At 34.7% G+C, this 12,397-nt stretch overlaps 2 protein-coding genes across 3 annotated transcripts in view; both read right to left on the reverse strand.

Moving 5' to 3' along the window:
- Window positions 1-582: 582 nt before the first annotated feature.
- The window catches only part of LOC120124657 (GRF1-interacting factor 1-like), a 33,607-nt gene continuing 21,792 nt past the window's right edge, over window positions 583-12,397 (reverse strand). Inside the window, exons 1-5 of one of the 2 annotated variants that reach the window (XM_039143264.1) lie at window positions 2,355-2,511; window positions 2,086-2,167; window positions 1,426-1,502; window positions 1,270-1,354; window positions 583-1,196 (exon numbers count right to left, since the gene is read on the reverse strand). In XM_039143264.1, the coding sequence (XP_038999195.1) occupies window positions 798-1,196; window positions 1,270-1,354; window positions 1,426-1,502; window positions 2,086-2,160 (636 nt within the window). In that variant the 5' untranslated portion in view covers window positions 2,161-2,167; window positions 2,355-2,511 and the 3' untranslated portion in view covers window positions 583-797. Of the gene's footprint in view, window positions 1,197-1,269; window positions 1,355-1,425; window positions 1,503-2,085; window positions 2,168-2,354; window positions 2,512-12,397 lie in introns of those variants that run through there. The other variant, XM_039143263.1, reaches the window with a different exon arrangement.
- On the reverse strand, window positions 6,423-9,848 carry LOC120124630 (protein ACCELERATED CELL DEATH 6-like). Its single transcript, XM_039143252.1, has 6 exons — window positions 9,190-9,848; window positions 8,957-9,106; window positions 8,320-8,870; window positions 7,620-8,230; window positions 6,985-7,246; window positions 6,423-6,464 (listed from the first exon to the last, which is right to left on the reverse strand). Exons 1-6 carry the CDS (start codon window positions 9,776-9,778, stop codon window positions 6,423-6,425), a joined length of 2,205 nt encoding a protein of 734 aa, XP_038999183.1. The 5' UTR covers window positions 9,779-9,848.

Consider the following 12,397-nt stretch of genomic DNA (forward strand, 5'->3'; position numbering starts at 1 on the left):
GTCCCCGTTTAAAAAATCGGTACCCGTCCCCGTTTAAAAAACCGCGGGGATTTAAACGGGGATCCCCGTCGAGTAATCGGGGAAAACCGCGGGGAAACGGGTATCCCCGTTTAGCAAAACGGTTATTAAACGGGTATTGGGGTATTGGGTAGGTAGGGTATTGGGCCGGGAATCGGGCGGGATATATATATATATATAAATTAAATATATAAATATATATTTTTTATTTAAATTAAATATTAATATATATATATATATATATATAATTATTTTAATATTTATGGGTCGGGTATCGGGGCGGGTAATCGGGTAATCGGGGCGGGGATTACCAAACCCGTCCCGTTTAAAATAAATGGGTTTCCCGTCCCGTCCCCGTTTATCATCCCCGAACCCGACCCGTTTAATTCGGTTTTCGGTTTTCCCCGTCGGGTTCGGGTTTTTTTGCCATCCCTAACGGCGGTTACTAAACTGAAATAAAAACTAAAGTTAGGTATGATTTTGAAAAAAAAATGAAAATTAAGTACTAAAACAAATCAAAACTGATAGTTTATATACTATATGAGTAGTTTACCCTAAATTAAATTCATCACACATTTAAAAAGTAATTAACCCTAATAAACAAGCATGAAAACTCCACAAATTTACATCTTATATTACCCCAAGTTGCACTGTCTCATACTAGAAAACACAGCTAAAAGCTCCAAGGACATGTCTTAAAGTTGTTGTTTTGCGTCAGGAATCCTTAAGCAAAATAATGTGTGATTTTCGTCTTTCTTTCGATCACCATTAAGAAACTCTCAATTCTCGTCATCACACTGACCACCAGAGCTCCCTCCACGACCTTCAGGTGATCCGACGGCACTTCCAATATCTTGCTTGCATCCACCTTCCATTGCCTTGCCACCACCGTGAATGCCTTCTACAGAAGAGACACATGCAAAATCCGGAAACCCTCTGGCACCGAATGCTCCACCGCGACCTGCGGATCTAGCTTCACTTTGCAGTATGTTAAAGCCAGTGTTTCCGCTGGAGCTCATGCCTACCTGACCGTGCATGGCTTGTTGCTGTTGCAGGGCCGAAAATGGTTGCTGAGCATACAACATGGAGGCCCGTGAGGCCATAAGCGATTGCGGTTGAGGTTGTTGGTGCGGAATGTAGTGTCCACCTCCTGCCAGCATAATACCATTGGAAGGAAACTACAAGCAGTTGAAAAAGACAATCAGGATATCTATTATGGCTGTTGGAGGGATGGAGAAATGGGATTTGTACCTGAGCGTGCACCGCGGGCGGTTGTGGTTGAGCATCCGCAATTGCAGCCAAGTACATGAGGTTTTGTTGCAGCCTTGACTGGTTCCTGAAAGAATTAGAGGTAGCTAGTAACTTTGTAAATTTGATAGACATTAGAGACTGAAAATCAGCACTTACTCAGCACATTCACTCAATCTCCCAGAATTCTGGCTCTCAACAATCTTTAAGATCAACGACTTGTTTTCGTCGAGATACTGCAAGCATTAGAGTGAAGTTATCCTTGAACAAATTGAGAAATGCAACACTAAATTGGAAAGATGATGAAATGTAAATCGTTCCTCTGAATTCGAGTTGAAGTTATTTTCGAAATCAACCTAGCTGACGGCCGGTTTGATTCATATCCAAGTAATTTAAACATCATCACCAACTAATGTACCAGAAAATTACAGGCACAGGCACAACAATAATGATACGATGTCCAATCAAAACTTCAAGAAAAACCAGAGATAGTTTCACAAGTGTTAAGCGTCTCATTAATTAATAAAAGAGAGAGAACATCGCACACTGGTCTCATCTCAATGTGTGAGTACGTAAACATGAATAACCCTTGCAACTGCAAATTGAAGACGAGTTCCTAGCCAGCGTGAATAGCCTCATGTGTGACAGTAGCTTTTACAAGCAACACAAAGAAAACTACTGCTTCCATTGATATTTCACTAATCAAAGAAGAAGAAAAAACCCAGAAGTAATGACTACAAGGAGAATAAAAACACTGCATGACATAGTACATACAGATCAAAAACGAAAAAAAGAGAAAAGAAAGAGAAAGGGAAGGACCTGTTGAATATGATCAGTAGTGACATTATTGGGATAATAAGCTGTTACCATGGGCTGCATGAGGTGCTGTTGCATTTTCTTTCTGTATTTCCAAACACAATCTCCTCACAAAGAGAATAAGATCATAAAAGTATGTGTGTAATGTGCATACACGTCCCTTTTTACATGAAAATAAAAGACAAAACTCACTCCAAAACAATGTGAGCTGAAAGAGTAGAATGACAGCATAAAAAGTGCAAAGGAAAAGAAAGACAAATAGAGATACATACCCTTGCTTTTCTTTTTCCTATGTTTCTTTCTCGGTTACAATGACACAAAGGAGAGAGAAGCGATAGAACTGAAGAAAAAGAAAGTTTCTCTTATTCTGAAAGCTCTCTTTCATTGCTGACTAAGAACTCGGAATTTCTGGTTTCAAAATGAAAATATTAATACCACAACATGTTGCTATGCATGAACACGTAAATATCTTATAATACCAAGATAATTAATTTAAACTAAACAGGATCACGAAGAATATATGAAATATCAAAGCTTTATAAAGTTGAGAAAAAGACAGAGCCGTGCAAGCAAAGGAACAGTGAAAAAGCAAAGGTTCTTGCAGTTGCAGTAAATTTGGAGTGACATGGAAAAAGGAAAAAAGTTATTTCCTTTTTTTACTACATTCGGACATGATTGATCTTTGAGCCACTTTGTTCCAAACTCAAGTTTCTTTTCATTTCCAATTTTATTCAAATCAGTGTACTAAAATAGAGAGCTGAAAGGGTCACGTGGTTTCTGCTAAAGCTGTCCAGTCGATATCCAACTGGCTTGAAATGCAACTTTAATGTCAGTCCATTATTAATAATAAGGTCAAAGTGAGGTGACCCACAGTCTTATAATGGAAACCAACCAAACCCTAATGGCTCGGACTGTGTGGTGCGTCGGCAGTAGAGTTTAGGGTTACAAAGTAGGACGAGTTATCTAGCAAATTATTCGAGATTTATTTAATTAAAATTTGATAATTACTTGATTTGAGTTTTTAATAAATAGAAACGAATTATTTAGTTGTCGAAAAATTTATGAGTAGTTTAAAAATATAATATATTAAAATTTTGTTAAAAAATTAAATTATTAATAATATTAACATTGAATTTTTAAAAAACTTAAGATTTTCATGTATTTAAAATTTAGGTTTGAGATTTCAATATAGTTAAATTTAAGATTTCTTTTTTTATTTTAAGTTTTTTCGAGTTTCAGTTCATGATTTTAAGTTTAAGTAAAACTTAAAAATTTTAGATTCGCAAGTTTTAGAATCAAATCAATTTTTATTTCAGAATTTTAAAATCAAATTAAATTCAAAATATTCAAACTCAACCCGACTCGTTTACCGTTTTAATTGAGCTATCAAGCCACTGTTTTTGGGTCACCAAATCACTGAACGCATCTAACTTTAACAATTATTGCTCACCTTTGTTTGTGGGTTGCCCTGTCTCTAGGGGGTGTTTATTCGGTTAATTCGGTGGCCGAACCGACTGAACTACTATTTTCGAATTAACCGAACTTTTTTTTTTCTTTAACCGTTAACCGAATCGAACTTTTTTTCGAAAATATTAACCGAACCGAATAAATTTCGGTTAATTCGGTTAATTTTCGAATTAACCGAAAAATTTTAAAATTTTCTAATTTATATAAAAAATAAATATTTTATAATTCAAAAAAACAGTTTATTATTAATTTAAATAATATATAATTATAAAATAAAAATTTTATATAAAATTTTTAATTAATTAATATTGATTTAGGTTTAAAAGTTATTGAATCTTAAATTATTAATTGGGTTTTAAATGGTTTGGGTTGAGAGCATATGTCATATATAATATATTTAATATTTTTAATTCAAAAAAACAGTTTACAATTAATTTAAATAATATATAATTATAAAATAAAAATTTTATATAAATTTTTTAATTAATTAATATTGATTTAGGTTTAAAAGTTATTGGATCTTAAATTATTAATTGGATTTTAAATGGTTTGGGTTGAGCCCATATGTTATATATAATATATTTAAAATTTTATTTCGATTAATTCGGTTAATTAACCGATTTCAAACCGAATTAACCGTTAACCGAATATCCAAAAAAACCTTAATCGTTCCCCGACCGAACTAATTCGGTGGCCGACCGAATTAACCGAATTAATTCGGTTCGGTCGGTTAATTCGGTTAAAACCGAATTTTGAACACCCCTACCTGTCTCTTCCTTTTTTTTTTTGAACCCTGCACCAGCAATCTTGTATGCGAAAATGAAACAGGGGTCTGTAATTGTATAGCGCAGTACACATTTTACTACACTTTATCATGTAAAAATACATTCTGAGATAAAATTTAATACACGTAATTAACTTCATATTAATAATTTTTTTTTAAAAAAAGTGGATGCTCCCAGGTTGCCTAACGTGATGGGTGGTTAGGGTGTCTCATTGATGTGTGAACGCCCGAATTCCAACTCTTATCTTTTCGTACCTCTCTTAAGATGCTCCTCTGTTCTTGCTGCCGCCTGCCATGCCTGTCTGCTTGTTATTATCTATACTTGTTATAAATATATTTTATTTATAATTATACAAATAATAATATTATGACTATAATAAATATTTAATTCTTTTATAATTATATTCCGTTTTTCTAAAAATTAGTATATGTGTCTTTTTTATGATTTTTAAAATATCATTCAAAATATAAAAAAGTAATATATTTTTTAAATTATTTTTTGAATCTATTTTCTTTTGTTTCACATAGAATAAAAAATATTTTTTACATAAAGTATTTTTTATAAAGTATTTTCTGTCTATATGACTATTATAGGTACAATAGGACTAAAACGAAAAAAGGACCATATATATATATAACATGTCATGCCCCGATTACAATCTTCAAAAACTCAATTACTGTATGTTGAAAAGATTATGTTTGAATACTTGAAGAAATATCATATTTACACAATGTGAGATTTGATAAATTAATTATCAGATATTAATTTTGAGCTCTCAAACATAAGTCATGAACTTGATCAAATCATAACTTAAATTTTGTGAATTATTATCTTTTGAGATATTGGGGATTCCAATATAAAAAATCATCTTTGATTGTTGTAATAAAATAAATTTAATTAACTTCATAATATATTATTGATAATTAAAAAAATAATATTGTGTAGATAAAAGTTTTTAAATACCATATTAGGTAGATACATGGATAGACCGAGGAGGCGGGTGAGGGTAGTCTCCCTAAAAATTTAAAATATTTAAAATTATCATATATTTTAAATTTTTTATGTATTTTCTGTTAAAAATTTGTTTCGCCTCCTAAAATTTTAATTTTTCCTCTAGAATTTTTATTTGTCTCCTTAAAATAAAATCATTCTTCTGTTCCTATGTAGATATATGTTATTTTTGGACGAAAATCGTATAATTTTTTCGTATCTTTTTACTTATTTTTCCCTTTATTTTATTTTTAGTCTAATTTGTGTCTATACTTACGTCATGTAGGCAGAAAGCGTTTCTTTGAAGGAAAAAAATTCTAAGGCATTTTGCTTAAAAACGTGTTTGCCATGAATGGCAGAAAAGTATACTAATCTTAAAATAAACTAAAAAGGATATTATTAGTAGCAATACTAATTTTAGAATAAATTATGTATTTATTTATTTAATTATTTATAATGTTTTGTATTAATCATTTAACTGTTTTTTAAATAATATTTAAAGTTATATTTTGATCTTATGTCATTAAAAAGTTAACAATAATAATAGCGGATTATCATAAGATAATGTCACATCATTATTAAAAAAAAATAAAAAAATTCATGTCAATACTTCTGTTTATTTTTTAACAGTTATAACCAAAACAGAACTTTAGGTATGATTTCAACAAAAAAACGGATGACCAAACCGAAACTATAAAAATAATTAAGTGACTGAATACATAGTTTAATTTTATTTTTATTAGGATGATATTTAATAAACCATTTTTATTAGTCTTAAATATAAAATAAGTGCCCAAAGTATTGCGTTTTTTATGAATAAGTGTCTAAACTATTTCTTGAATGATTTCGGTGTCTAATGTTGTAAATATTACCACTTTAGTTCTTTGGACTGTCTACGACGTTCAATAGCGCTTTTTGCAAACGTTGCAAATGGTGTCTAACGGGTTGAATTGTATCACAAAAAGGTGGGTCAAATTCGAGTTGAGTGAAATCATCCTAAACTTGAGTCAAATCGAGTCACATTTCGAGTAAAAGATGTATATTTTCGAATCGAATTGGATTAACGAAAAAACCCGACTCAATCCGACCCATGTCTACCTATAGGCGGAACTTCATGGGGATGTCAAAGGAAGCTTTACCCTGCCAATTATTTTTTAAGTATTAATTAATGTTAAAAAATATATATATATTTGAAAAAAATAGAGAAAAATTTACCAATCCCCCTTAATTTAATAAAAGAAAAAGAAAATGATGTTTATAAAAAATAAAATTTATTTTAACTCGCTATAACAAATTCCTACCTGTGTCTGTCCCTAATATTGATATTATAAGTTAGAGAATACTTAGATTTAAATCTTGACCATATATAAATATTTTTGGTTCTTAATTTGAATTATATATATATATATATATTGTTTTAAAAAAATTAATATATATATATATATATATCAAATCTCTTATCAGACCTAATATAACCCGAACTTATGAAGCTGAATGTGTAATATGTTTCATGCAAAATTTATGTTAAGAATAATACAAGAAAAAAAAAATCTCAGTTGAATTTTCAACATTACTTTTCATGATATTTACAAATACAATTTACACGAGAACAGTCAAAGCTACGGGAAAAAATCTTATTTTTGATCAGTTCCATTACTACTTTCACGACGAACTCCGGAAACACCGGTGGTGCAGCATGATAAGCAGCGACGCCGCCGCCACCTACTGCATTCATTTCAGTCAACGTGCACCGTCCGCGGCTACGACCGGGTATATTCGTGCACCTATTCCCGGCCGACGGCGGAACCGGACCCCTCTGAAGTGATTGAACTATGAGATTCTCGTTGAATGAGTGCACATCATCTTCTTCATCTAGAGGTCTGGTGGCCCAAAACAATGGCGGAAATGGATGTAACGTCGAACTTATTAGTAACATAAAAACAAGCCATTAGTTTTTGGATTTTTTAGAAGAAAAATTATAAATTTGGTTTTGAAAGAATTGATCGGTCCTTGGGTGTGTGTTTGACATGAAGAATTTGGTGTTAGGGTTCGTAGCTTTATATAAGCTTTGTTGATGGTTTGACTGCTTAAAATGCCGCGGCAAAAGAGTTGAATAAATTGGGAAATCATGGACTTTGAATAAATAATATATTACCAAGTCCAAATAAACTTTTATTTTAATTTTGTGAACTAGAATTGAATTAGTCTAAATAATATAAAAGTAAATGAAGAAAAACATCAACAAATAGTTTATATTAATTTGTTCAATTTGTTTCTGCTGAGTTGACTCAGTACTTCAAGACTACAGATATGAACACAAAGGCGATACAACAAACAATTGCTATAACTGCATTAGCCAGGCCGGAAGTATGAGATAACGATGCATAGGTGCCTGAGAAAAAGGATATGACCATTGCAATAATAGCATAGATCAATAAAAATGTGCTGAGGCTTGTGTAGAAAGCAACACGATTAAGCTTTTCCATAAACGAACTGTAGAAATGGAACACCATTGATAAGGTGGACAAGGCAAATGCTATAACGTTTGCCATAACAGATACCCTGAAAGCAGATATCCCGCTAAGAGTCGGCGTTCCCTCATCTGGACCATCGCTTTTGTAGCCACCAGGCACGGTGAAACCGGCTGCAAACGACACTGTTGCAACGAGTGTCGCTACAAGTGCATCTGTGTTGCCTATTTGCTTAAGTTGGTCATAGTTGAGGTTTTTTAGTCCTTGTCCGCCTATGACTTCATCGTCCATTGCAGGTTCTAACTTCCTCTCTGGTTGTTGTGCTTGGTCTGTTTCTCTTGTTTCATTTGGTCTTGTTTTTCTACCATGCTTGTTTATTGCAAGTTCCCAACTTTGTAGACCACCATTGATTGCAGCAGTCATTGTGAACCACTTCTGCAAATTTAGAGAAAGAGCTTCTGTGGTAAGGGTGTAATCGAACCGATCTCATAACCTCGAGTAGGACTTGAAAATTTGGGTCATACCTTGAAGTCGTAACCGTGGTCCTGCATGAGAAGAATGTCCAGAATGGTGTGGCCCGCCGAGTTTGCCACGGTCTTGTCTACCCTATTGTCTTTGATCAGAAATTCGAAGATGTCCTCGCAATGTCCTTGGATCACAGCAAGGTGCAAAGCAGTGTTACCTTCATTATCTTGCTGGTTTATAAGTCCGCTGTGCGAAAGACGGTTTCGAAGAATGAACCTGACAGAAGCAAGCATTTTAGTAGCAACAGCAAGGTGAAGAGGTGTTTGGCCTTTATTATCTTGTAAATCCCAAATCTCCGGAACGAGATTTGAAAGCCTTTCCAATATGACTACTTCACCTTCTCTTGCAGCAATGTGAATGACAGACCTGCCTTTTCCATCTCTAACATGAGCAGCCGAACCATTTCCTTTATATATATATTCGGAAAACAGCTCGACAATGTCCAATGCACCAAAGTGTACTGCATAGTGCAGAGGAGTCCATCCCCTCTCATCTGTTTGCGAGAGTGCAGATCGAATTTTTTCGACCAACATCAATTGTGCAACAAGATCTAGGCCAAGAAAGAAAGGTTTAATTCAGCATGGTAAAGGAGAAAACTGAAAATGGATATCAAAAGATCAGAGCAAGTGAATTTACTCTTGTAACCGAGTTTATGGCCGGCAGCCCATATTCGACGGATAGAGCAGATTATAGCAGAAACTGACTTGAGCCCGTATTTAAAAGAAGAATCGGTCATTATATTCTGATAACTCATAAGCTCGCAGAGATAGTCAACTATTGTAAAAACTAAAAAATGGAGAAACAAAGAAAACAACAGTTAGCTTGGCTGCCAAGAAAAAGCTTTCCATTACCTTAGTGAGCAAGGTTACCTTCATGCTTTGACCGAATAGCAGCGACATGTAAGATATTAGTACCATTCCTACCGTCAATGGAGAAATCTGGAGCAACTTCCAAGATATGTTGTGCAATGTGAAGATGCCGTTTATCCAGAGCAATGAAGAGTGGGGACTCGCCAACACCATTTGTTAAAAGAGTTAACTCTGGATCTTCTCTGATCAACAGTTCCGCAACCTGATGATAACCATTTCTCACGGCATCATGAAGCGCAGTATCCTTGTTCGAATTCACCATCCTTATCAGCTTCTCTCCTGCCTCGATTTCACGACTCACGCTGTTCGCAAAGTTTACGAGGACTTGGCACGTTTTCAAACTCCCCAACCTTGCTGCAATATGCAGTGGAGTGTCGTGTTTTGAGTTCTTTTGATTAACAAGTAGCCCCGATGACGGCAATTTAACGATCTCTTGAGCGATTTGGTTAAGGTCGTATTTGGCTGCAACGTGAAGAATGTTGTCTCCGTTTGGTGTAACCTGGAAAAGAAGTGTTGAATCCGGGCCTGCTAATTCCTTCATGGACGCTACGTCACCTTTTATTACAGCTTGGTACAGTTTAGGATCCATTTCCTTTGGTGTTGTTTCTACTGCATTAGAAGGATGAATAGGTAGAGGATGTAGTACAGGGAAAAGAATTTCAGAATTGCTTCCTCTGGTTGCAAGCATGAATTCTTTGCTTGTTCCTTTTTTACAAAAACTACACGTGCATCGTGCGGGAACATATCGAATCCAAATAATTCTTTTGCAAATATGGTTTATATGAATAGAATTCTCCAGCCCCCTTTAGTGCCCCACCAATAATCAATGGACTTTTGGATTAATCTTTTAATTTCCTTAATATAATTTTTGCAGTTAATTCACCAACCGTTAACTCCAAAAAGGAAATGGAACCTTTCACTAAGCTTTTGATCAAAACCTTACATATCCAAATCATAATTTTATTCGAATCTTCTCTCAATCTTTTTATCTTCTTCTGCAACTTTTGGAGTTCCCAAACGATCCCTCTTCTTTGAGCTTAATAAGAGCTTATTGTGGCTGTTATTTCACTGAATTTACCATCCATCGGAATTTGATTCCGGCCAATTGATGAGGAGTTGATCGATTGCAACTTGCGGTCCAAGATAAATGGAAAAAGGATAGATGTGGTCGGAGTGATGCGTGAAATCGATGACTGTAAATGCAAACCTTGGGATTTGCCCGACTTTTCTGGTATAATGAGTCGAGACTTGGGGTGATTCTTCATTTTCCCGCTCGATCGGAAGTACCCGAACGAAAACGGGTTCAATCGGGCTATCAGTGTTGGTTACTGGAAAGTTATTGGAAACGATAGGAAGATAAAGTTTGGGTCTAGCTTGATCGGCATGAAGAAAACTCTGGTGTTTTTACATCGACCGAGCTCCTAAGGAAAAGTACAGCAATTAAGTTATGCACGGGTACCGTGCTATCCTCGATTAGTTCGACGGCACCAAGCACGGGCATTCCTTTTCTTTTAACTTGAATATTGAGTCTTTGGTTTGACTCCAGTTAAGGGTTCGATCCTTGAAAATTCTGGGTTTAGATACATATTATCTATGAGATTGCATTATGGTTAAGTACTTGGCATTAGTAATTACCATGTTTTTTTCCATATTGAAGGATCTTTATGCAGTAAGATGTATAGTTAGCGCTAATAGCCGCTCATTTACACTGCATTAGTGTGCATTCTTGGCTTTAGGCTTTGATGAGTTATTTTTTGTCATTTGGCTGCTATGTACGTTTAGTTCGGTAGACGAAAGAAAATAAAAGGTTACGAATTCTATGGCTTATTACAGCAATTTTTACTTCACCAGTGAAAACCAGTTAATATATTCATTATAGTACAAGATGATGATAATCATGTTAGGAAATAAACCAAGTAACAAGTAATTTCCCTATAGTCAGATTAGTGAGAATACGAAATAAAAGCGGAAAAATAATACCCGAAATTGATAACGGAGTTCAGCCAATTGTGCTTACGTCTCCGGACTGCTGCAGATCTTTTACTAAGAGAGAAAATTTACAGGTGTTTACAAAACACTCACTACTCACAAGAAAACTCTCTAGTATTGGGAGAAAGAAATGATTTTTGGGATGGTTTTGAAGCTAAATGAGCTAGGGTATTTATAGTTGAAACTTAAGGACTTAATCTTGTAAATACCCTAAAGCTTAGGGATTAATTGTGATTATCCCATTATCATTTTTCAACAAACATCTATCAAACTTTGAAAAACTATTTTTCAAAGAAACATTTACCAAACTTTGAAAACCATTTTCAAAGAAACATTTACCAAACTTTGAAAATCATTTTTTCAAAGTTGGTTACCAAACTTGAAAACCATTTTAATACTTTCAACAATCTCCCACTTGAAGACTGATTTTAATATGTCTTCACACCTCGATCAATGCAACAGCTTTTCTAGTCTTGTTACTCTAGCATGCCAACTGAAGTTGAACACAACTTCAGTTTGTCTGTAGTCACCGTCTTTGTTAACATATCTGCCGGATTTTGAGCTCCACTGATCTTTTCAAGTTTCAAAATCTCATCTTCCAGAAGAGATCGGATAAAATGATATCGCAATTGTATGTGCTTTGTCCTGGAATGAAAAGACGGATTCTTTGCTAGATGTATAGCACTTTGACTGTCGCAATACAAGATATTGTTTTCTTGTTTCTTGCCTAACTCTTCCAAGAAACTTTGGAGCCAAACCATCTCCTTGCTAGCTTCCGTAACAGCGACATATTCTGCTTCAGTTGTGGAGAGAGCAACTATCTTCTGTAGTTGAGAAACCCAACTCACTGCGGTTCCTCCTATAGTATAGACATACCCTGTAGTGCTCCTTCTGATGTCAACATTTCCGGCTAAGTCAGCATCTACATAGCCTGTTAGTATCGTATCTCCACCTTTGAAACAAAGTGCTTTGTTTGTGGTACCCCGCAGATATATGAGGATCCATTTGACTGCTTCCCAGTGTACCTTGCCTGGATTATTCATGTACCTGCTAACAGCTCCCACTGCTTGAGCAATATCTGGTCTGGTAAAAACCATGGCATACATTAGACTTCCAATCGCTGAGGCGTACGACACCTTCACCATGTGTGCACGTTCTTCCTCCGTCTTTGGTGACTGTTCTTTGGAGAGTCTGAAATGAACACCTAAAGGTCTACTTA

Source organism: Hibiscus syriacus, unplaced genomic scaffold (assembly GCF_006381635.1).
Source record: "Hibiscus syriacus cultivar Baekdansim isolate YM2019G1 unplaced genomic scaffold, ASM638163v2 tig00110422_pilon, whole genome shotgun sequence".
Taxonomy (NCBI): Eukaryota; Viridiplantae; Streptophyta; class Magnoliopsida; order Malvales; family Malvaceae; genus Hibiscus; species Hibiscus syriacus.

Coding starts and splice junctions, on each gene's coding strand:
- LOC120124630 (XM_039143252.1), bottom strand. CDS start 9,778: ATGGATCCTAAACTGTACCAAGCTGTAATAAAAGGTGACGTAGCGTCC. Junction 8,871..8,956: donor CCATAAACTCGGTTACAAGA/GTAAATTCACTT, acceptor TTCTTGGCCTAG/ATCTTGTTGCACAATTGATG. Junction 6,465..6,984: donor TTCCGGAGTTCGTCGTGAAA/GTAGTAATGGAA, acceptor AATAATTGGCAG/GGTAAAGCTTCCTTTGACAT.